Source organism: Entelurus aequoreus, linkage group LG08 (genome assembly GCF_033978785.1).
Source record: "Entelurus aequoreus isolate RoL-2023_Sb linkage group LG08, RoL_Eaeq_v1.1, whole genome shotgun sequence".
Lineage (NCBI taxonomy): Eukaryota > Metazoa > Chordata > Actinopteri > Syngnathiformes > Syngnathidae > Entelurus > Entelurus aequoreus.
In genome coordinates, this window is record NC_084738.1 from 77,755,815 (window position 1) to 77,782,558 (window position 26,744).

Consider the following 26,744-nt stretch of genomic DNA (forward strand, 5'->3'; position numbering starts at 1 on the left):
AGCTAAAATGAAGAATTAAATTAAAATGTATTTATTATTCTTTACAATAAAAAAAATAAATTTACTTGAACATTGATTTAAATTGTCAGGAAAGAAGAGGAAGGAATTTAAAAGGTAAAAAGGTATATGTGTTTAAAAATCCTAAAATCCTTTTTAAGGTTGTATTTTTTCTCTAAAATTGTCTTTCTGAAAGTTATAAGAAGCAAAGTAAAAAAATAAATGAATTTATTTAAACAAGTGAAGACCAAGTTTTTAAAATATTTTCTTGGATTTTCAAATTCTATTTGAGTTTTGTCTCTCTTAGAATTAAAAATGTCGGGCAAAGCGAGACCAGCTTGCTAGTAAATAAATACAATTTAAAAAATAGAGGCAGCTCACTGGTAAGTGCTGCTAGTTGAGCTATTTTTAGAACAGGCCAGCGGGCGACTCATCTGGTCCTTACGGGCTACCTGGTGCCCGCGGGCACCGCTTTGGTGACCCCAGCTTTAGAGGTTAAATTAATTAATTAAAGGAGTCATATTATGTTTTTAATATCTAAATGTAACAGACTTCCTTGTGGTCTACATAACATGTGATGGTGGTTCTTTGGTCAAAATGTTGCATAGATGATGTTTTACACATCATCTTCAAGCCGCTTTCTGACAGTCGCTTCAGGATGCGCCGTTTTGTGGGCGGTCTTATTTACGTGCCTCCACTTCGACAGCGTCTTCTCCCGGTCATCTTTTTTGTAGCGGTGTAGCGTGCAAGGACGGGAGTGGAAGAAGTGTCAAAAGATGGCGCTAACTGTTTACTCTTTACTTCAATCAATAACGGAGCAGCATCTCCTCATCCGTGGCTCACTAGTGCAACAACAACGCCCGAAATGTGTCCCAGGAAAAAACCCGTCCGCCGGAACTCTCTAATAACTAAAGTTCCTTAGGTGAATAATGTAAACTCACTACACCGGTATGTTTTAGCGCTTTCATGGCCAGTTTACTGACAGATATAAGTAAGAACTTTACACTACTTTATATTAGAAATGGCAACAGTGGAGGATGAATGTCACATAACAAGAAGATAGAGAAAAAGAAGAAGCTTATCGACTACCTAGTCTAATACAGGACTTATGCAGATCCCAAATACAGATCAGCAGGTACCAGAAGGTAAGAAAAGTTGCTTTTGCATAATATTGCGAAACAAAACGCCAGATAATATGTCTTACCTTATACACACACCATAATAATACTTGTATGCTTAACCTCTTAAGGCCCAAGCTGTTTGTTTACATGCTTTTTTTTATTTCTCTTTGCTTATTGGACCCTAATTAGAATAAAAACTAAAAATCATCTTTTGATATGATGTACTTAGTCCATAAGTACACAAACGTGTACTTCATGCTAATTTTTATTTTTACACTTTTTTTTCCAAATTCCATTGTATGTTATACTCTTCTGACACCACCAGATGGCAGTATAAGTGTCCACATAAGCGGCCATAAGACCCCAATTCAGTAGTGTACACAATTTTGGAAATAAGAGCTAAAAGGTGCTGTCCACGCATGTGGCCACTAAGCCTTTAGAGGTTTTTAATGCTCCGACAATCCATCAAGCGGTGGGTGCGTCTTTATAGCTTACCAAAGTCCTACTAAAAACATTTTGACAGATTTTTGAGTGCCGCGTGTAATGGTGTAATGTATATTCTCAATGGAACATTTAACGTTTTGTTGTCGTTTACTGGCGTCATCTTGCAGTCCACACGTATCTCTTATGTGTGACTGCCATCTACTGCAGGGTTTCCCACACATTCATTTATTTGTGGCGGCCCCCCACGAAAGAATTACGTCCGCCACAAATAAAAATTTAAAAAATTAAAAAAAATTTTTTTTTTTGTCCTCTCCAGCTTCTCAGGCAAATCATATAGTTGATGTAGATGCCCATATCGGCTGTTCAGATTTACTTTACAAAAAAGAAGTGTAGGATACTTCTCTTGTTGCCTTATTTGTATTTGACTTTATTAAATGCATTTATATTAGAAACACAACATGTGTATATAACAAAGGGTGCAAAGTCTGCAGGTAGTAGGAAACACATGGGTAAGTGTAGGGAGTAAAACTGATGGCAGTCTAAAGTTCAAGATTTTTGGTTCTTTGTTCAGTGGATCAGATGTTTGATGAAGCTCTGTGTCTATCTACCACCACTACTGTTTTCTGTTTATTTGTTACTGACTGTGGCAGGACACCTCTGCCTCTGTTTCACTTTATGTTGCTGGTAAATAATATGGTTGTAGTAGTAGGCTAAAGTTAAATTATTTAGTATGCACTAATTAAAGGGGCAGAGCTTTAAGAGACATTTTAGCTTTGATATTTTATAAGATATATTTTTTGTAAGAACCACAATTAATAAATATATTTCAGTGAATAACTTATTGTTCAAATCTGTATATAAATATGTACATAAAGTGTTATAATTATATTGTAAAATGGATGGATGGATGGATGGACGTTTAAAACAAAACTGTTATTATTAATTAGTAAGTATACATTTTTTTAGCCTTTTTAGAGAAAATCAAATCATTGTAGTAAATTATGCAAATTATTGATGATGTCATGGTGACCACGCCCACAACCACGCCCCCACCGCCACAGGTATCTTGGCAGTTTATGGGAAACACTGTACTGGTCACACTTATCAATACACCAGGTACCAAATAAAATTGCTTCGAGGTCGGTAACCAGATTTATGGCGTACATTAGGTGCACCGGGTTATAAGGCGCAAATGAAAGGATTTTAAGTGCGCCTTATAGTCCAAAATATTTGTGATTAAGGTTGTTTGCAGGCGAAACGTAATGATGTTTTAACGATCACTGTGAAACAGTAGCAGTGCAGTGTCAATACAGGTAGTGAGTGTGCCATCACTAGTTATTATGGTTCCCTGTCCTTAAAATTGGCCAATTAATACATTGACGATGTTGTCAATCATCGTTACTGTGGTTGTGAATGTGAACTTGTGTGTACTGGACTCTGCGGGGGTAGCTAATGTTGTGTCCACTGCCACTAACCGTCCTGTCCTGTCCATGCGGGCCTGTGTGGTCACACAGTGTCTCTGTACGTGTGCGCAGGCAACAACTCCAACTGCAACGCTCTGACCCACGGGGACATGGTCAGCCTGGACGAGGGCCGCTTCCCCGCCCTGGAGCTCAACAACCGCCGCCTGTCCGTCAAGAACTCCTTCTGCAGGAAGAACGGCGTGTACACCAGGTCAGCCCACACTTCCAGGGTTTAGCCATCGAACGCCGCCCTCGGTAGGAGGGGAGATTTAAATCCAGGCGATTATAGATTACTGCGCCGTCTTGATCTCTGCTCTCACAAAAGTAAAGGCCTCCAGTCCGCCGCCTTATCCAGGGGATCACTATTCAAACAGCCGCCTAATCCTACTGTAGTCCGCCTAATTCCGAGCTGTGTCGGACAGCCAGTGGCGTTTACACCTGATTTTCTGCGATTAACTCTGGGGGTTCAAACGCCATCACATGGCGCTCAATTGTAGTTGACCTTTCCTTTCTGCATCATTAATGATGATCACTGCCACTTCAACACACTGATAAATCCGTTCACTATGGTACAGTTTAGGGTTGTCCCCATACCAATATTTTGGTACTGGTAGCAAAATGTATTTCAATACCTTTTAATACTTTTCTAAATAAAGGGGACCACAAAAAAATTGCATTGTTGGCTTTATTTTAACAAAAAATCTTAGGGTACATGAAACATATGTTTATTATTGTCATTTAGTCCTTAAATAAAATAGTCAACTTGTCTTTTAGTAGTAAGTAAACAACCAAAGACTCCTAATTAGTCTGCTGACATATGCAGTAACATATTGTGTCATTTATACACTTATTATTGTGTCAACATTATAAAGGACAAACTGTAAAATATTATTGTAAATATTATTAATCTACTTGTTCATTTACTGTTAATATCTGCTTATTTTCTGTTTTAACATGTGCTATCTACGCATCTGTTCAAATGTAATAATCACTTATTCTTCTCTTCTTTCATACTTTACATTAGTTTTGGATGATACCACACATTTAGGTATCGATCTGATACCAAGTAGTTACAGGATCATACATTGGTCATATTCAAAGTCCTCATGTGTCCAGGGACATGTTTCATGACTTTATAAACATAATATGAATTTAAAAAAAAGATTTTGTGACGATAAAAAATATCAATGCAATCATAGTAGTATCGACTACATACGCTGCTGTACTTGATATCATTACAGTGGATGTCAGGTGTAGATCCACCCATGGAATTTGTTTACATTGTGACGCCGGTGAGCTATTGTATCCTCCTACGGTGTGTAGTGAAGCATGTTTAGCTATTCCTCGTCCTCCAGTGATAATGCTACTTGTAAGAAACTTACTTTACCTGTCGCCATGGAGGTGAGGATTAGTAATTTAGAAGTAGCTAAAACACTGCAGACTGTGGATGGTTGTTAGCTGCTAGCTAGCTAGCCATGTCTTAAAAGCACCTCTTTGAGTGTTATAACTTCACCTTTATCTTTACTTTTTACACCAAAATGCGTCCATTCTCCCTTTTCTGTCTACACACTGTGTCTGCTTGTAAGTACTCCGTGTGTGTGCGCTGCCCAACATGCTCCGCTGCTCGTAAAACCAGCAATGTCACATCCCCGTTAAAAAAAAAGGAGATCGGGTGCACTTTTTAGAGGCGGTATAGTACCGAATATGATTCATTAGTATTGCGGTACTATACTAGTACCGGTATACCGTACAGCCCTACTTCATTCATTAATTTTGATTCTAGACGGCAGCTGCGTCGTTGAAGAGATTGAGGAAACATGATTCGTACAACTGTCAACTTCTTGTACTGCCTTGCTCATGAGTAGCGCCGCACAGCAAGGGGGGTACAGAAGTCGTCCTTCAGTTACAACCGGCCCAAAACATTAAATAATAAATAAATAACAAATAATATTATAAAATATATATTAATAAATGTTAAAAAATTGATAATATATTCAATTAAATATTGCCTATTTAATATGTATAATGAGTGTGAATGTGGAGTGAATGAATAATGGGTTCTCAATGAGTATCTCGTCGATAGAAAACCGCTTTATAAATCGAATTCATTATTATTATTATTATGTCTTGTTTTCTAGATTTTTGTTTACTTCCAATTATGGAATTCCATTATCCAATTATTGCCCTGTCAATAGGCAATGTTGTCCTTCAAACGTGTTTTTTTAAATACAAAAAATATATTGAATAAAAAATAACAATGCTAATAATCATCATCATTTTTCATCATTTTTATTTATCTCCTTCATTGATGTGCATCTTTGATAGACAATTATACCACAATTATTCAGTTACACCGTTACACACCAATGCCTGAGAAGGAGCAGGATGAAGAAAAATCTTATATTTTCCTGCCCCCTTCACATAATACATAGTCTTACTTAATGATATGTGAACCAACAATTACATCCAAATATAACGAAAACAAAACAAAACAAAAAAAAAAAAAAAAAAAAAAAAAAAAAAAAAAAAAAAAAAAAAAACACAAGTGCAAAACTTCATGAAGTACAAACCGAACAAAAATACAAAAGAAGTAATATACAGGTACACCTCACAGGATGATACAAAACAGATACAAAACCAGGCAAAAAACAAGTAAATTAATAAATATAAAGCAAAATGTAAACACTTATGGCTGTCCATATGATCTTATTGTTCTGTCTTTATATATTTTTTTCAATTTGAATATATTTTTACAATCTTTTATCTCATTATAAATAGAATTCCATAGTTGAACCCCCACCACTGATATACACATTTGTTTTAAAGTTGTCCTTGAATACTGATGTTGGAAATGACCTTTTCTTCTATGCTCTTCATTCTCAGAAGTGATGACAAACATTTTTTGTAAATTTGCTGGTAATGTTTTGCTTTTAGCCTTAAACATGACACATAATGTCTGTAACTTTACTAGCTCCTGTAATTTCAATAAACCTGAATTAATGAATAATATGTTAGTGTGTTCTAAGTAATCTACTTTATGAATAATCCTTATAGCTCTTTTCTGTAGTTGATACAATGCCTTTATGTTACTCTTATATGTGTTCCCCCACACTTCCACACAGTAGTTGATATATGGCAATATAAGTGCACAATACAATATACGCATTGCCCTATAATCTAACACATATTTTACCTTATTTAATATAAAAATACTCTTAGACATCTTTTTCCGCAGATGTGCAATATGAGATTTCCATGTCAGACCGTCATCCAGTATCACTCCTAAAAATCTAAGTTCAGAAACCCTTTCAATATCTATTCCATTTATTGACAATTTGATCGTTTCCTCCCTTTTCCTCTTACAAAAAATCATGAACTTTGTTTTTTCTACATTTAATGATAATTTATTGGCATCAAACCATCTCTTAAGTTTAATCATTTCCTGTTCAATAATTTTTGATAATGCTTTTAAGTCGTGTCCCGAACTATAAAAGTTGGTGTCGTCCGCAAATAATACAAATTTCAATAACTTTGATACCTCACATATATCATTAATATATAAAATAAACAATTTTGGTCCCAAAACCGAACCTTGTGGAATTCCACATTCAATCCTCATTTGTTCAGATGTATTACCCATAAAATCCACAAACTCTTGTCTATTATCTAAATAACTTCTTAGCCAGTCTAAAACTACTCCTCTCACACCAAATGAATACAACTTGGACAATAATATAGAATGATCTATAGTATCAAATGCTTTTTTAAGATCGATAAATACCCCTATAGTGTATTTCTTATTATCAGTTGCTGTTGCTATATCCTCAATTATATTCATTACAGCTGAAGCAGTGGATCTATTGGTCCGGAATCCATACTGGCTCTCACTCAACAGCATGTTCTTTTCAATAAAACTATCTAATTTTTTTACAAATATTTTTTCAATTATTTTAGAAAATTGTGACAGTAGTGACACTGGTCTGTAATTAGTGAATCTATGTTTATCTCCCGTTTTAAAGAGTGGAATTACCTTTGCTACCTTCATTTTATTTGGAAAGGTCCCTGTTTGAAAAGAAAGATTAAAAATATAACAAAGAGGTTTGATGATACAGTCAATAGTCTTTTTTACAATTATCATGTCTATACCATCACTGTCTGTTGATGTCTTATTTTTCAGTTTTGTTACCACCGATACAATTTCATTTTCACTAACATCTCCTAGAAGCATGGACTGTAGCACTTTGCTTCCCCCTCTCCATCCACTCTGTATATCTTTATGTTCTCCAATACTCTCTGCCAATTTGGGTCCAACATTCACAAAAAAAGAATTGAATCCGTTTGCCACTTCATTCATATTTGTTATCATCTTATTATCCTCATTGATAAAATGGCTTGGTGGGTTTGTAGGCCCAGATGTTTTTCCTATTACCTTGTTCAGAATATTCCAAGTTCCTTTGATATTGTTTTTATTTTTTTCTAGTAAATTATTATAATATTCTCTTTTTGCTTGTCTCATTATTGTTATCAATTTGTTTTTGTAAACCTTATATTTTGTTTCAGCATCCTTTGTTTTTACTTTTATGAAATCTCTATAAAGTTTGTTTTTCTTTTTACAAGCATTCTGTAGTCCCTTTATAATCCAAGGCTTTTTATTGTAGCTGTCTCTTTGTTTCCATACATTCGGACAATGCTTTTCATACAATGATAAATATATATTAAGAAAAGCCTCATATGCAGCATTTGCTTCTCCCCCATACACCTCATTCCAGTCTGTTTCAAATAAGTCCTTCCTAAACCTATTTATTGCCTCTTCAGTTCTTTTCCTTACATATCTATGAGTTTTTTCCTCCCTCTTTTTATCAATTGGACAGTCATAAGTAAGAAACACAGGTAAGTGGTCACTTATATCATTAATTACTAGTCCACTTTTTATATTATTTTTTATGTCATTTATAAAGATGTGATCAATTAACGTTGCACAATTTGTCGTTATTCTACTGGGTTTGGTGATCAATGGATAAAGCCCTCTACTATATACCACATCCAAGAAGTCTCTTGTTGATTTATTTCTGGGTGAGCTTAGCAGGTCTATGTTATAGTCGCCACACATGACAAATGTTTTATTTTCCTTCACCTTACACAATAATTCTTCCAAACTATCATTAAATGCTTCTACTTTAGACCCAGGTGTCCTATACATACACGTAACAATAACATTTCTCTTCTTTTCTATTTCTACCTCTACAGTTACACATTCAAATAAATCATCAATTACCACTGTCATACATTCCACAGGTCTACATTTCAATTCACAGTCAACAAACAGGGCCACACCTCCTCCCTTCTTGTTTCTTCTACTACAGTGATACAACTCATACCCGTCAATGGAGAAATCGATACCTCTGTCTTTATCGATCCATGTTTCAGAAAGTGCTATTATTTTGAATTTGCCATTTAGAGTCTTCAGGTATTCGTCAATCTTTGAGAAATTTGCATATAAGCTTCTACAGTTGAAATGTATTAAAGAAAATGTATTATCTAAACTAACATTGTCATTGAATTGTTCCTCTGTGTAGTAGTCACATGTAGCATTGATTGAGTTGAACAGATGGTTTTCTGGGTCAACATCATTTTCAAAGTCATACAGTTTATAGTCCATGTATTCAGCTCTTAGAAACTTTTGATTCTCAGTTGTCTCACCTTCTCGCTGCGTAGCCTTCCCCGTCTCCAGCCAAGGATGAGCCGTGTCAGTCATAAGTCTAGCAGGTCTCATCTATATTGATCCAAGTCGCGGAGCTCTCGGATCATGACAACTTTGGCTTCTTCATATGGTCCATTTAGCCGAATCATGATTTTGCAGTTCCGTGTCCATGTTGCTTGTATCTTGTTTTCTTTTCTGAGGATGCGTGCTTGTCTTGCAATGTCAGCGTTCTTCTTGGTAAGATGTTCATTGATGTAAACCCCAGTTCCCTTCAGCTTCCTTCCCTGCCGTAGTAACTCCGTCTTGTGTTTCCGATTTACAAACCGGATCACAATGGCTGGGTTGGTTCTGCTGTCCTTCCTGGGGATAGTATGGCACGCTGAAATGCTGCCACTTTGAAGAGTCATGTTCTTACTGGAAAAAAAGTTAATTACTTGCCGTTCAAGTGTCACAAGTTCGTCTGCCGGGGCTTCGGCGTCCTTGTCAGCGTCCCTGCTGCGAGTCCCGGCCACTCTTGCATATGTGCGATGTTTGGTTTCTAGTCCACTTATAATTAAATCGTCCATTCTGGTGTACTGTTCAATTTCGTCAATTCTTGCTTCTAGGTCAACAATTTTCTTGTCTTTTTCCTTGATGATGTTTTTCAGCATTTTGATTTCGGTCAACAACTCCATGAGTGTGTCTTGCTGTTTGGCCACTGTCCTTACATCCTCCGACAGGGAGTTAAGCGATTTTCTGATCTCCTCCAAGTCTTCCTCGAATTTCTTGTGTTTCGCACTCATTTTCTTAATTCACTTGGTTTTCTTCTTAATTTCAGTTCGGTTTCTTTACTGGCTAAAACTCACAACCCAAATTGCCGAGACGCGTCACTGCACTTTCGCCTTCCCACCGATGGGGTCCCGTCCGGCCTGGCAAGCCTCGCTCCAGCCTCTCTCCTCTCCCGGGCCTCGCCGCAGTCACCTGCCGGTCTCGTCTCCACGAGATGGTCCCGCTGCTGCCAGCCGCTAGCCGTTAGCCGCCAGCCTGGCCTCTCCCTCGCCGCCCTGCTGCCGTCACTTGCCGCCGCGAGAAAGCTGCTGGTCCCGCCGCAGTGAGGTGGTGGTGCCGCCGCTGCTGGCCGGTAGCCGGGCCTCTCCCTGCTTGGTTGGTGCGGGCCTCACTGCTGTGTAGCCGGGCGACGGCGGCATGAGCCTCTTCCTTTCCAGATGTTTCGCGTTCGTTTGTGGCGTGCTGCTGCTCGGCCCCGCTGTGGTCTGCTGTGGCGTGCTGCTGCTCGGCCTCGCCGTGGTCTGCTGTGGCGTGCTGCTGCTCGGCCCCGCCGTGGTCTGCTGTGGCGTGCTGCTGCTCGGCCTCGCCGTGGTCTGCTGTGGCGTGCTGCTGCTCGGCCCCGCCGTGGTCTGCTGTGGCGTGCTGCTGCTCGGCCTCGCCGTGGTCTGCTGTGGCGTGCTGCTGCTCGGCCTCGCCGTGGTCTATAATAATAATAATAAAGTAATTAAATAAAAATGTAAAAAAAAAAAAAAAAGTAATCTCATATACAGGTGACTCCACACTGCAAAAAAGAGCTGTCAAAATACAAGATAAAAAGACTGGAAATAGGAAAAAATATACTTAAAAACCAGTGAAATTATAGTCTACTTTACTTGACAAGACTTCCTAAATTTACGTTTGTATATCTTGAAATTAGCAGGACTTTTAAGCCTAAAAAGTGTATTATGTTATTCAACTTGCAATTCTTAAATTAAGCCTCCTTGGGATGTTGCAGAATCTTTAAACACGATTTTCGAAGTGGGGAAAAGCACATTTTGACATTTGTAAACTAGAAAAGACAAAATATATGTATTAATGATAAAATGAAGATTGATGTAAAATCAATGACTAAAAATAATTAAATAGCTCTTAAAATTAGGGACATTTCTAGAAACAATATAATTTGCAGTGCACAGACTTACAATTGGATTGACCGCACCATTGATAACAGGGCTCAAATGTAACCACAGCAACTGCGGCAAAAGCCTCGTCATTTGCCGTAATGCCCTAAAAATGGACCAACATCGGTGGCAAGAACATGCTGTGACCGCCCTTGACTTTTTACTTGTTAATGGACGAGGGATGTAACAATAAACGGTATAATGATCATTTGCGATAAAATTCCCGACGGTTAGTAACACCGACAAATGTTTTCATTATCGAAAAAGCGTCATTTATTAATGCATTTTAGGTGACAGGAAGTCAGGCGCATGCGCACTAGAGTCGTTTGTCTTGATAATCATGGTGGACTAACTACACAAACTTTGCTCCGGAGATTTCCCCTCGGAGTAAACGGAGCCAAGCGCTTGATTTAATGTCATTTTTCCCTCGCTTCCCGCCGTGCGTTTAAGAGCACACTGATGTGATTAGATGGAGACGGGTGTGGACAAAATTGTCTCCACACTAAAAGTATACGGCCAAGGAGAAAACTATTTGATGTTGCTTTTATTTTCTCAACACTGCATCCTTCAGCTGCTGTGACTGAGAGTTGATGATGTGAGGAAACATGCAGCAGGCGATGTGTCGTGAACGTTGTCACAACTTGTTTATAAAGTCTTTAGTTTGTTTACTGGGATGTTCACTCCTCCTTTATTTAACTGCAAACTGTATCAGTGTTCAAATAACATCAATACTAGCTCAAATGTTTTGTCATCTCATCGAATTGAACGCAGGCTGGGAAGATTGTGTATTCGATGTGAGAGGTGTCACTCCTCTTTATTTGTGTTGGCCAAACTGTTGTACTAAACTACAAGGAAGCGTTGATTGAGAATATCAAATATCAAAAAGTAAACGCCATGTTCTTTTACATTACTTGTGTTTTTTTTCATGTCACAAAGGTATTACTTCAAAAACCATTCACGTGATACAGCATTTTGTTAATGTGTTATTGTGTATAGTTAATTCCTATAAAACATATTTCTGCTCAAACTCTTAATGGATCTGTCCCGATACATCATCTACATGTATATATATACATGTACATAACTTAAAAACTACAGATGTCCGATATTATCGGCCGATATATGCGTTAAAATGTAATATCGGAAATTATCGGTATCGTTTTTTTTATTATCGGTATCGGGTTTTTTTTGTTTTTTTTAATTAAATCAACATAAAAAACACAAGATACACTTACAATTAGTGCACCAACCCAAAAAACCTCCCTCCCCCATTTACACTCATTCACACAAAAGGGTTGTTTCTTTCTGTTATTAATATTCTGCTTCCTACATTATATATCAATATATATCAATACAGTCTGCAAGGGATACAGTCCGTAAGCACACATGATTGTGCGTGCTGCTGCTCCACTAATAGTACTAACCTTTAACAGTTAGTTTTACTAATTTTCATTCATTACTAGTTTCTATGTAACTGTTTTTATATTGTTGTACTTTCTTTTTTTATTCAAGAAAATGTTTTTAATTTATTTATCTTATTGTACTAATTTTTTTAAAAAGTACCTTATCTTCACCATACCTGGTTGTCCAAATTAGGCATAATAATGTGTTAATTCCACGACTGCATATATCGGTTGATATCGGTATCGGTTGATATCGGTATCGGTAATTAAAGAGTTGGACAATATCGGAATATCGGATATCGGCAAAAAGCCATTATCGGACATCCGTATTAAAAACCTAAATAAATAATACAAAAATATACCTCTGTCTATCAAGATGTAAAATTAGAGGTAAAGGCATTATGTAATGACAAACAGCTGACAAGTTGATATTATATGAATTAAAAAAACAGTGTATATATATATATATATATATATATATATATATATATATATATATATATATATATATATATATATATATATATATATATACATATATATATATATATATATATATATATATATATATATATATATATATATATATATATATATATATATATATATATATATATATATATATATATTCAAGGAAGGGGCTCCAAAGCATGCATGCATACATTATATATATATATATATATATATATATATATATATATATATACTACCGTTCAAAATTTTGGGGTCACCCAAACAATTTTGTGGAATAGCCTTCATTTCCAAGAACAAGAATAGACTGTCGAGTTTCAGATGAAAGTTCTCTTTTTCTGGCCATTTTGAGCGTTTAATTGACCCCACAAATGTGATGCTCCAGAAACTCAATCTGCTCAAAGGAAGGTCAGTTTTGTAGCTTCTGTAACGAGCTAAACTGTTTTCAGATGTGTGAACATGATTGCACAAGGGTTTTCTAATCATCAATTAGCCTTCTGAGCGAGAGAGCAAACACATTGTACCATTAGAACACTGGAGTGATAGTTGCTGGAAATGGGCCTCTATACACCTATGTAGATATTGCACCAAAAATCAGACATTTGCAGCTAGAATAGTCATTTACCACATTAGCAATGTATAGAGTGTATTTCTTTAAAGTTAAGACTAGTTTAAAGTTATCTTCATTGAAAAATAAGGACATTTCAATGTGACCCCAAACTTTTGAACGGTAGTGTATATATATATATATTCAGTATGTATATATGTGTATATAATGTATAAAAATATGAGCCCTCCTTTAAGGCAACACTTGCCTTGACCTTAAAAAGTTAACATTCAAAGCCTGTGTTATATTTAACTAACATTTACCAGCAGAAACCGATAACTAAACAAGCTGCAGATGTGTAGGTTAAGCTATCACTCGCAGATCAGGGTTTTTCAAACACTGCATCGCAGTGAGCTGAACTGGACTCGAGCGCTCGGCTTTTACTCCGTTATCTGTTCGCTTGCTCAAGTGACGCAGTGTGCTTTTAAGAAACACTTCAGACGTCCTAATGAGTCCCCTCAGGCCGCTGCAGCCTGATAACGAGGAGATTTAACATTGCAGAGGATGAAGTGCACTCCTCCAAATGCAATGAATAATATGCCAGTCCAGTGTGAACGTTGTGATCACTTTACGAGTTTGTGCAGTTGTTTCCAGGCTCCTCGGCGGCGTTAAAAGTGAGAAAAACAATTGCATGGACGTTCATCTTAAACCCGCTGGGAGTAATTATATGCTGACAGTACAAAAAACAAACGTGATGAATGGAATGTTTACAATAATTGCACAGCATGCATCTGGCTAGGTTATGATTATGTGTGAGTTTTCAAAGAAATGATCATCAAACACCACATTAAGTGGGTATCGCACCTTCAAGTGAATTACCTCTAAGCTGCTCTAATGAAATGCATCCACTTGAACCAAATAGCCGACTTTTCCATGCTGACCACAGCTTGGAATTGACCCGTGCTCCGAATGCAAATGTTTGGAAAGTTGTGGTCGTAACATGCGAGGCCGCGGCAGCTCCGTAGGCGGCCAAGAAAAGTCAACACGAGTCCGACCGAGACAAAGGAAAGGTTTGTTTCATAGAATTGTTTTTCGCATGCATTTACTTCAAACTACGACATCCATTCCTCTTCAAACTACAGCGTGTACACAAAGTGAGTACCAACTCTAAACTGTATAAAGTAGAATGCAGTATTCCTTAAATTGATATGATATTGGAACCGCTCGACTAGGGTTGTACGATATACCGGTACTAGTATAGTATCGCGGTACTAATGAATCAAACACGGTACTATACTCTGTTTGAAAAAGTACCGGCCATATTTTTTTTTTACAGTCATGATGGCGCGTCGTCACGTGGTGACATTGCTGGTTTTACGAGCAGAGGAGCATGTTCTGCAGCGCACACACACAGAGTACTTACAAGCAGACACAGCGTGTAGACAGAAAAGGGAGAATGGACGCATTTTGGTGTAAAAATTAGGGATAAAGGTGAAGTTATAACACTGAAACACCCTCAGGAAGAGGTGCTTTAAGACATGGCTAGCTAGTTAAAGGCTAATGCCCATCCGCAGTCTGCAGTGTTTTAGCTACTTCTAAATCACTAATTCTCGCTTCCAAGGCGACAAATAAAATAAGTTTCTTACAAGTATCATTATTACTGGAGGACAAGGAATAGCTAAACATGCTTCACTACACACCGTAGGAGGATACAGTAGCTCACCGGCGTCACAATGTAAACAAACGCCATGGGTGGATCTATACCTAACACCCACTGTAATGGTAGAGGTGAACGGCACCGTGTCCCCCCCCTCTCGGTGAGCTGTGGAGTCCCCCAAGGCAGTATATTGGGACCTTTACTGTTCCTAATATACATAAATGACATGTCATCGGCATGCGACTGTGAATTTTTTTTGTTTGCGGATGACTCTGCCCTACTGGTATCCGACAAGGACAAGTCACAGGTGGAGAAAATCCTCAGTGCTGAGCTGTGTAGAACTTGCACCTGGCTCGCTGACAACAAGCTATCCATCCACTTGGGTAAAACAGAATCCATCCTGTTTGGGTCCCACATCAACCTTAAGAAAGTCAATGACTTCACCATAAAAGTGGGTGACATTGTTATCACCAGGAAAGATGAGGTCACCTACCTAGGTTCCATTCTAGAGGCTAACCTTTCCTGTGATACAATGGCAACCAAGGTAATCAGAAAGGTTAACCAACGAACAAGATTTCTCTACAGAATCTCCTCTCTGGTCAACAAAAGCACCTTGAGGATTCTGGCGGGAACTCTCGTTCAACCCTTTTTCCATTACGCATGCACCTCCTGGTACCCTAGCACCTCCAAAACCCTCAAATCTAGACTCCAAACATCTCAGAACAAGCTAGTCAGGTTACTTCTAGACCTCCACCCCAGATCCCACCTCACTCCTACCCACTTCTCTAAAGTGGGCTGGCTCAAGGTGGAGGACAGAGTTAAACAACTTGCACTGAGCCTAGTCTATAAAATCCACTACACCTCCCTGATACCGAAGTACATGTCAAACTACTTCCTTAACGTAAATGACCGCCATAACCACAACACCAGGGGGAGCTCCACTAACCACGTTAAACCCAGATTCCGAACTAACAAAGGTCTTAACTCATTCTCTTTCTATGCCACATCAATGTGGAATGCACTCCCAACAGGTATAAAAGAAAGGGCATCTCTATCCTCCTTCAAAACCGCAATAAAAGTTCACCTCCAGGCAGCTACAACCCTAAACTAACACCCTCCCCGGATTGCTAATAATCAAATGTAAACAATCAAATGCAGATACTTTTTCTTATGCCTTCTGATCTCTCTCTCTCTCTCGCTCTCTCTCTCTCGCTCTCTCGCTCTCTTTCTCTCTCTATATGTCCACTACTTGATGTCCATATCCTACCCCCCACCCCCTCCACACCCCTGATTGTAAATAATGTAAATAATTCATTGTGATTATCTTATGTGATGACTGTATTATGATGATAGTATATATGATAGTATATATCTGTATCATGAATCAATTTAAGTGGACCCCGACTTAAACAAGTTGAAAAACTTATTCGGGTGTTACCATTTAGTGGTCAATTGTACGGAATATGTACTTCACTGTGCAACCTACTAATAAAAGTCTCAATCAATCAAAAATGATACCAAGTACATCTGGTCGATACGACTATGATTACAACAATATTTTTATCGTCTCAAAATCTTTTTTTTTTTTAATTCATATTATGTTTATAAAGTCAGTACCATATTTTTCGGACTACAAGTCGCAGTTTTTTTTATAGTTTGGCCGGGGGTGCGACTTATACTCAGGAGCGACTTATGTGTGAAATTATTAACACATTACCGTAAAATATAAAATAATTTTATTTAGCTCATTCACGTAAGAGTCTAGACGTATAAGATTTAATGGGATTTAGCGATTAGGAGTGACAGATTGTTTGGTAAACGTATAGCATGTTCTATATGTTATAGTTATTTGAAGGACTCTTACCATATTAAAGGCCTACTGATATGAGATTTTCTTATTCAAACGGGGATAGCAGGTCCATTCTATGTGTCATACTTGATCATTTTGCGATATTGCCATATTTTTGCTGAAAGGATTTAGTAGAGAACATCGACGATAAAGTTCGCAACTTTTGCTCGCTGATAAAAAAAGCCTTGCCTGTACCGGAAGTAGCGTGACGTCACCGGTTGTGGAGCTCCTCACATCTGCACATTGTTTTCAATCATGGACGCCAGCAGCGTGAGCGATTCGGACCAAGAAAGCGACGATTACCCCATTAATTTGAGCGAGGATGAAAGATTTGTGGATGAGGAAAGTGAAAGTGAAGGATTAGAGGGCAGTGGAAGCGATTCAGATAGGGAAGATGCTGTGAGAGGCGGGTGGGACCTGATATTCAGCTGGGAATGACTAAAACAGTAAATAAACACAAGACATATATATATACTCTATTAGCCACAACACAACCAGGCTTATATTTAATATGCCACAAATTAATTGCGCATAACAAACACCTACCCCCTCCCATCCATATAACCTGCCAATACAAATCAAACACCCGCACAACACACTCAGTCCCACAGCCCAAAGTACCGTTCACTTCCGCAAAGTTCATACAGCACATATATTTCCCCAAAGTTACGTACGTGACATGCACATAGCGGCACGCACGGACGAGCACGCGATCAAATGTTTGGAAGCCAAAGCTGTACTCACGGTTGCGCGTCTGCTATCCAACTCAAAGTCCTCCTGGTTGTGTTGCTGCAGCCAGCCGCTAATACACCGATCCCACCTCCAGCTTTCTTCTTTGCTGTCTTCATTGTCCATTAAACAAATTGCAAAAGATTCACCAACACAGATGTTCAGAATACTGTGGAATTTTGTGATGAAAACAGAGCTGTTTGTATTGGGACCAGGGATGTCCAATAATGCTTTTTGCCGATATCCGATATTCCGATATTGTCCAACTCTTTAATTACCGATACCGATATCAACCGATATATGCAGTCGTGGAATTAACACATTATTATGCCTAATTTGGACAACCAGGTATGGTGAACATAAGGTACTTTTTAAAAAAATTAGTAAAATAAGATAAATAAATTAAAAACATTTTCTTGAATAAAAAAGAAAGTACAACAATATAAAAACAGTTACATAGAAACTAGTAATGAATGAAAATTTGTAAAATTAACTGTTAAAGGTTAGTACTATTAGTGGAGCAGCAGCACGCACAATCATGTGTGCTTACGGACTGTATCCCTTGCAGACTGTATTGATATATATTGATATATAATGTAGGAAGCAGAATATTAATAACAGAAAGAAACAACCCTTTTGTGTGAATGAGTGTAAATGGGGGGAGGGAGGTTTTTTGGGTTGGTGCACTAATTGTAAGTGTATTTTGTGTTTTTTATGTTGATTTAATAAAAATAAAAAAAACCCCAAAAAAAAACGATACCGATAATAAAAAAAACGATACCGATAATTTCCGATATTACATTTTAACGCATATATCGGCCTATATCTCTAATTGGGACACAATGGTGTCCCAATACTTCCGCAAACTCCGTGACGTCACGCGGAAACGTCATCATATCGAGACGTTTTCAGCCGGATATTTCCCGGGAAATTTAAAATGTCACTTTATAAGTTAACCCGGCCGTATTGGCATGTGTTGCAATGTTAACATTTCATCATTGATATATAAACTATCAGACTGCGTGGTCGGTAGTAGTGGCTTTCAGTAGGCCTTTAACATACCAGGCACATTCTCAGTTGGTTATTTATGCCTCATATAACGTACACTTATTCAGCCTGATGCTCACTATTCTTTATTTATTTTAAATTGCCTTTCAAATGTATATTCTTGGTGTTGGCTTTTATCAAATAAATTTCCCCCAAAAATGCGACTTATATGTTTTTTTCCTTCTTTATTATGCATTTTCGGCCGGTGCGACTTATACTCCGCTAAATACGTCCCTGGACACATGAGGACTTTGAATATGACCAATGTATGATCCTGTAACTACTTAGTATCGGATCGATACCTAAATGTGTGGTATCATCCACAACTAATGTAAAGTATCAAAGAAGAGAAGAACAAGTGATTATTACATTTTAACAGAAGTGTAGATAGAACATGTTGAAACAGAAAATAAGCAGATATTAACAGTAAATGAACAAGTAGATTAATAATCCATTTTTACAGCTTGTCCTTTATAATGTGTACAAAATAATAGGTGTATAAATGACACAATATGTTACTGCATACGTCAGCAGACTAATTAGGAGTCTTTGTTTGTTTACTTACTACTAAAAGACAAGTTGACTATTTTATTTAAGGACTAAATTACAATAATAAACATATGTTTCATGTACACTAAGATTTTTTGTTCAAATAAAGCCAATAATGACATTTATTTGTGGTCCCCTTTATTTAGAAAAGTATCGAAATACATTTTGGTACCGATACACAAATATTGGTATGGAAACAACCACAGGTCCGACATGAATGGGTTTTCTTGTGATCCAGGTCTCCTCCCAGGCCCAGTCCAGGCAGCCTGAACTACTCTGACGAGGACGTGAGCACCAAGTACAACGACTTGATCCCGGTGGAGAGCAGCAGTCTGACTGAGAAGCCTTCGGAGATCTCCGACTCACAGGTGCAGTAGCTACTCTCTCAGTTCGTCTGGTGTTGTTTTGCATTTACATATCCCCCCCCCCCCCAAATAGTCTTGCATCATGTGCACAATGTCAAAACTGCTTTAAAGCACAGGTGTCATACTCAAGGCCCGGGGGCCGTATCTGGCCCGTCACATCATTTTATATGGCCCGCCAACGCCGAGGAAAATATGCATCAATAAAGTACCTTATCTTTACTTACTAAATGTATTTGTTCTTTCCATTTTGACAAAAAAAATAAAAAATAATATATATATATATATATATATATATATATATATATATATATATATATATATATATATATATATATATATATATATATATATGCACTGCATGACATTGCATACCTTTTAAATGTTAATATTACGCAATAATGCAACAAATAATATATTACACACATTTGTATTGGTTAAAATACAAATAAATACTTCAATATATGCTTGACTTATGGTTTCAAAGCAAGTTATCCATCAAATTGTACACTGTAAAATGGACCATAGATTTTACGGTGACATTTACAGTGGCTTTTACAGCATATTGCAAACTTTAATTTTTTAATTTTAATTTTTTTAATTTTTTATAATACTCAATCCAACAAAATAATACACAATAATACCATAATAATACAATTCCAGTTCCAAAACCAACATTTAGGATAGCAATCAACAGAACAATTGAGAGGACACACAAACATGACACAAAACAATCCATAAGTAGTCAAACAAAAAATGAATCATATCAACAACAGTATCAATGTTGTTAAGAATAATATAGCAGTGATTAGAAATCCCTCATTTACATTATCATCACAGCCATTTATATATATATAAAAAAACAGTATATAAATTGTAAATTTAAAAAAACTCTACCATTGTTTTTACTATAAAACGTTGCCGACTATGCTCTTTTTTTTTTTTAACTGTAAAATCTACGGTTATTGTTACTGTAAATGGAAACATGGTACCGCAGTTATTTTCACGGTAAAGAACTGGCAGCTCAGTTGCCAGAATTGTTTTTTTTAATCCAGTGGTACTTTTTTGTCTATTTGCTATTATTACTATTAATATTACTATTATTATCATTATTATTATTATTACTATTATTATTACTATTTATTATTATTATTTACTATTACTATTTCCTAAGCTATTTTATCTATTTTGTCTATTCAATATGTTGAACAAACTACCTTCAATTTTACACTAAGATTCTGGCAACTAAGCTGCCAGTATTTTACCGTAAAAAACCTTTAAAATGGTAATCAAACAGTGGGTACTTTCTTTGCATCTACTGTAATATAATGCTTTTTAAAAAATCTGTACACTTTGCATTAAAAAAATGGTGACCAGAATTTTATTGTTAAATGTACAGATTATTTTTTTTACAGTGTACGTAAAAAAGTATATATATATATATTTAATAATAAAATGCATAGGCAAATTTGTAGATTATTCACTGTTAAAAGCGGCCTTCGTAACTGCGATGTGGCCCCCTATGAAAACCAGTTTGACATCCCTGCTTTAACGCGTCCACAAGATCATGGATATTTCTTACAAGGACTTTACAGAGGTACCCAGACTTAGGAATACTCCAACTTAAGAGTGTTTTGACAGGGTTTAGGGTTTAAAAAGCATTAAGTGAATGTTGTGAAAATTAAGGCTTGAAATGGCATTAAGAAGCATTAAATGCATTCAAAATGTAATACAATTGTAGGACTTGGCCGATAGTTAATACGTCAAACAATGAATGGAAATGAATTTAAGAACGTTGAGTCATCGATTAATTGCTATGTGTGTTTATTTTCTTCGGCTGCGGCTTCAAAACTTAATACAAGAAGAACTTTGGCATTCTTTGGTGACTGTAGTCCCAAACTGTGACACCATGTCATGTTCATGAGGAAGCTCACCTTGTTTCGTACACCACTCTTTCATTTCACTCGTCTCCACTTCAACACACATGAGCTAACTTGGCTAACATGAGCAACAATCGTGGACAAACAAGACAATTCTCACAACAGACCACAACTCTGATTGTCTGACATTCCCACAGTAAATGAGTACGAGTTCCTTGAAAGTCTTTAAAGTGTTTGCCTCCTCTTACCAGGTGCATGGCACAAAACATTCGCAGACAACAAAATAGTGACATTTTTCCTTTTTTTCCTCCCTGTAGCCACATGGTTGTTAACGTTTTTGAGAGTGCGAAAGGGACTTTGGTGTATGTGTGCGCGAAATAGGGACTTTTGTCGAAACTAGAACCAATTACTCATGTTTACATTGATTCTTATGGAGAACTCTACTTCACTATACCAACCTTTCCATTTACGAACTTTGTTCAAGAACTAAAAACGTTTGTATATCGAAGTTCCACTGAATATTCTTTGGTGACTGTAGTCCCAAACTGTGACACCATGTCATGTTCATGAGGAAGCTCACCTTGTTTTGTACACCACGCCTTCATTTCACTTGTCTCCACTTCCATACACATGAGCTAACTTGGCTAACATTAGCAACAATCGTGGAAAATTCTCACAACAGACCACAACTCTGATTGTCTGACATTCCCACAGTAAATGAGTACGAGTTCCTTCAGCTGCCTGACACTTCACACATAACTTGCTATTAAACAACTTAAGAGGGTTTGAAATGCAACCTACTCAAGATGTTACATTGACTCAGTTTATTTTTCATGCATCTTATTGGCATTTTTCCAAATATCATTCCATGACATGTCTTTTTCCAAATCAATCATCCATTTTTGGAGCGCTTGATGTGCTCACCCTGCCCACATACACCACAGTATAATTAATCTGACCTCATTGTTTTTGTTAAGGTTGGAGTCATTTTTTAAATCAAATGTATCAGTGTGATGTAATGATCCCTAGTATCAGCCTGATTCTGTACGATATTTATCGTAAATCCCAAGGCTATGTGAACATGGTTTGCTTGAATCTTTTTTTTTAATTGTTCCAACTACTAAGCTGCTATGTAAATCTGCTTAGTCCTTTTTCAAAAACACCCGCGTTCATGCCTTTTCCATCTGCTGAATCAAAACGGATCGGACCCCTCCCTCTATTCCCATTAATCCGCCTGCCCACCGCCACGTGTCTTTCGTCTTGTTACGGAACATTTGATTGCCCGATGTCTTCCATGTTGTTTTCTCTCCCGTTCTTGTTGATGTCAGCCCTCCGGCTGCTTTTTATCCCAGCCAAGTGAAAGGGTCAAGGTTTGAATCCAGAATTGCCATTGTTTCAGACAACCTCCGGTGGGCTTCTTCCCAAATGATCATCTGTCGACATTCCTGCTATGGATTCCAAAACCCCAAAAATCTCTCGTCAGCCCCACAAATCCCTCCCTTTCTCCTTGCAATGAACCTCTAGGGAAAGGAGCTTTGGCTGCTGGATAAGGTTCTCCACATATCACCACCTGTCTGACGTGCCTCTTGCTCCGGGCCCTAGAAAACTTTCAAACTTGTTTCCCCGGCCCCCATATCCAAAAATCCAGGAATGCTCTTTGAGGCTTTAAAGAGCTTCTTTCTCTCGGCGTCCTCTTTAATCCTGCAGCCAGCAGGGAGACGTCTAGCTGGGCAAGCTGACACCGACTTGGAGGAGAGTCTGACTTTAGAGTTTTACCTTTTTTAGACGTAAGCGACCAAGCAGAGACGACCTTCAACCGTTGCACTCTGTAAATCATGCGGAGATTCACTTTCTTTCTTTCTTTCTTTCTTCACCCTCTTATGTTTTTTTTCAGCAGCTATGACGGCGTCCTTGGCTGAGGCTCAAGTGGGAATTATGTCTGCAATGTTTGCACAGACTTGTGATGTCACTAGCCCAGATAAAAACCAGTCCAAAAAGCTTTCACCCTGCTCGACAAAACCTTCAGTTGAGTTTTGATTAAACCTGTTTGGTTGAAGGAATATAACTGAAGCTTTGTTTTAAATATTTCAGTCTACTGATGTTTTAATCCCAAAAGTACTGTTTTGCTTGTGCGACGACCCCCACTTTCCACCCAAACCCCCCCCCGAGTCGCTGCAATAATCCATAAGTGCAGGACAAAGGACTGACCCCACTCGGCTGTTTTGGGATGGGACGGGGGGGAGGAGACCACTGAAACGTACCAAACTGCAGCGGAGACAAGACTTCATCTGTGTACATACTTTACCATTCTAGCCAAGGTTTAACTCCAAGGACCACGGGGTGTTTGGTTTATTTGTTCAGGGTTAGGGATAGGTTGGGTTAACAAGGTTTCTGTAGGGTTGGTGGTTAGTAGGGGGGTCCCGATACCATTTTATTTTTTGGCATAGGTACCAAAATGTATTTCGATACTTTTCTAAATAAAAAGGACCACGGAAAATGTCAATATTGGCTCTATTTTACCAAAAAAACTTAGGGTACATTAAACATGTTTTTATTGCAAGTTTGTCCTTAAATAAAATAGTGAACATACTAGACAACTTGTCTTTTAGTTGTAAGTAAACAAACAAAGACTCCTAATTAGTCTGCTGACGTATGCAGTAACATATTGTGTCATTTATACACCTATTATTTTGTCAACATTATGAGGGACAAACTGTAAAAATTGATTATTAATCTACTTGTTCATTACTGTTAATATCTCCTTATTTTAAGGTTCAACATGTTCTATCTACACTTCTGTTAAAATGTAATAATCACTTATACTTATGTTGTTTGATACTTTACATTAGTTGTGGATGATACTACACATTTTGGTATGGATCCGATACCAAGTAGTTACATGATCATACATTGGTCATATTCAAAGTCCTCATGTGTCCAGGGATGTATTTCCTGACTTTATAAACATAATATGATTTTTTTTTAAACAAACACATATTTTGTGATGCTAAAAAATACAGATGTAATCATAGTAGTATTGACTAGATACACTTTTGTACCTGGTATCATTACAGTGGATGTCAGGTGTACATCCACCAGTGGTGTTTATTTACATTGTGACGCCGGTGAGCTATTGTATCCTCCTACGGTGTGCAGTGAAGCATGTTTAGCTATTCCTCGTCCTGCAGTGATAATGCTACTTGTAAGAAACTTACTTTGTCGCCATGGAGACAAGAATTAGTGATTTAGAAGTAGCTAAAGCACCTCTTCCTGAGGGTGTTTCAGTGTTGTAATTTCACCTTTATCTTTACTTTTTACACCAAAATGCGTCAATTCTCCCTTTTCTGTCTACACTCTGTGTCTGCTTGTAAGTACTCCGTGTGTGTGCGCTGCCCAACATGCTCCTCTGCTCGTAAAACCAGCAATGTCACAAGGACGGGGGGACCGATACTTATAGTACCGAATATGATTCATGAGTATCACGGTACTATACTAGTACCAGTATACCGTACAACCCTAGTGGTTAGGGTTTTGGGTGAATCGGGTGTAGGGTTAGAAATTAAGTTGGCTAAGGTAAGGTTTTAGTTCAGGGGTGTCCAAAGTGCGGCCCACAGCTTATTTTCTATTGGCCCGTAACACATTCAAAAGACAAAATAAAAACATCCCGATTGGAATATTACACACAAAAAAACTAGAATAAGCAATTTTGGGAGAAATTGCATGTGACTGCTAGCGTTAGCATGCTAACAGTTAGAATGTGTCAAGTACAAAGTCGTGTGACTATGAAGCGTATGCATGTAAAATTAGCTTAAAAAGTTAGCATGCTAATGTTGGAATGCTAGGCATCACATACAGAGTTATGTGACTCTGTGGTGTTAGGCTGCAAAATTAGCTAAAAAAGTTAGCATGCTAATGTCAGCGCATTGATTGATTGATTGAAACTTTTGTTAGTAGATTGCACAGTACAGTACATATTCCGTACAATTGACCACTAAATGGTAACACCCGAATAAGTTGTTCAACTTGTTTAAGTCGGGGTCCACGTTAATCCATTCATGGTTAACAGTTAGCATGTGTCAAGTAGCAATGTATATGACTCTGAGGTGTTTGGCTGGAAAAATTGGCCAAAGAGTTAGCATACTAACACTTAGCATGTGTCAAGTGTCACGTCATATGACACTGAGTTGTTTAGCTGCAATGCTGAAAAAGTGAGCATGCTAATGTTCGTAATGCTGCCTGAGGCTGAGCCACTACTACTGTAATATTGGTCTTTTAAGTTTAACCATTTGTATACTAAATTACATAAATACTTATGTAAAATATGCTATATTACCAATAATGCAAAGCTAAGATATGATTGTTGTGCTCAGATAGTTTAGCATGTATTGACGCAGATACAAAAATGCTAACTGGGACGACCTTGGTCAGTATTTAGGGTTTTGGGTAGGCGTTTGAGGTTAGGGTTTTGATTTTGGGTGTGTGGTTGAGGTTAGGGGTCGGGTTTTTTTGATAGTTTGTGGTTATTGCTAAAGTTAGGGACTGCTAGGTTCAGGTTTTGCTTCAGGATGGGGTTTGGTTAGAACTCGGGATGAGGTTAAGGTTTTAGTCCAAAGAAAACAATCGCCATGTTGTGTTCGGCCTCATTCTGACATGACAGTCTGCTATTTCATGTTTGAACACGTGAGCAAATTGGCAACCTTCCAAAACAAACTATGTGCATTACAACAGTGAAGACAGAGTCTTGTAGTACTTACGTGACACTTTGTTAAAGACTTGAGTGGCCTCCATACAATCGAGGGATTCACGCCGAGCGTTCTTGACATAACAATGGCGACTATCCACCCCAACATTTCGATGAATTCCTTCCTTCATACGAGGCCTAAATGGAAAGCAAAATCGATTTAAGTAAATATAATTAAAAATGTTGCTGACTTATCACACCAAATACACACCAGCTACAACTGGGTTCTATTAACACAGATACAAATGTATATACGACGGATATTGCCCTCCAAAATAGTCTCTCTCTTTTTGATGAAATAACATCAGAGGAACTCCTACGGCGTGTAAATGGGATAAAACAAACAACATGTTTACTTGACCCACTTCCTGGGAAACTTATCAAGGAACTACTTGTAATATTAGGACCATCAGTGCTAAATATTATAAACGTATCACTTTCTTCTGGCACTGTTCCCCGAGCATTCAAAAAAGTGGTTATTCATCCTCTGCTCAAAAGACCTAACCTCGATCCTGACCTCATGGTAAACGACCGGCCGGTAGTCCCACCTTCCATTTATTTCGAAAATCCTCGAAAAAATTGTTGCACAGCAGCTAAATGAACACTTAGCGTCTAACAATCTCTGTGAACCTTTTCAATCCGGTTTCAGGGCAAATCACTCTACGGAGACAGCCCTCGCAAAAATGACTAATGATCTATTGCTAACGATTGATGCTGATGCGTCATCCATGTTGTTGCTGACCTGTCTCCACTCAAGATGATCTCCTGCTGGCCCCACTATGGACTGGACTCTCACTATTATGTTAGATCCACTATGGACTGGACTCTCACTATTATGTTAGATCCACTATGGAC

General features: G+C 37.7%; 1 protein-coding gene and 1 pseudogene across 3 annotated transcripts in view; one reads left to right on the forward strand and one right to left on the reverse strand.

The window, feature by feature from the left end:
• LOC133656314 (protein sidekick-2-like) overlaps nucleotides 1–26,744 on the forward strand; it is a 1,293,862-nt pseudogene that overhangs the window by 1,261,360 nt on the left and 5,758 nt on the right.
• LOC133656312 (integumentary mucin C.1-like) overlaps nucleotides 9,738–26,744 on the reverse strand; it is a 36,119-nt gene continuing 19,112 nt past the window's right edge. For 2 of the 3 annotated variants that reach the window (XM_062057340.1, XM_062057338.1), the window contains 3 exons: nucleotides 25,903–26,027; nucleotides 17,326–17,423; nucleotides 9,739–10,195 (listed from right to left, as the gene is read on the reverse strand). In XM_062057340.1, the coding sequence (XP_061913324.1) occupies nucleotides 9,779–10,195; nucleotides 17,326–17,423; nucleotides 25,903–26,027 (640 nt within the window). In that variant the 3' untranslated portion in view covers nucleotides 9,739–9,778. Of the gene's footprint in view, nucleotides 10,196–17,325; nucleotides 17,424–25,902; nucleotides 26,028–26,744 lie in introns of all 3 variants that reach the window. The other variant, XM_062057339.1, reaches the window with a different exon arrangement.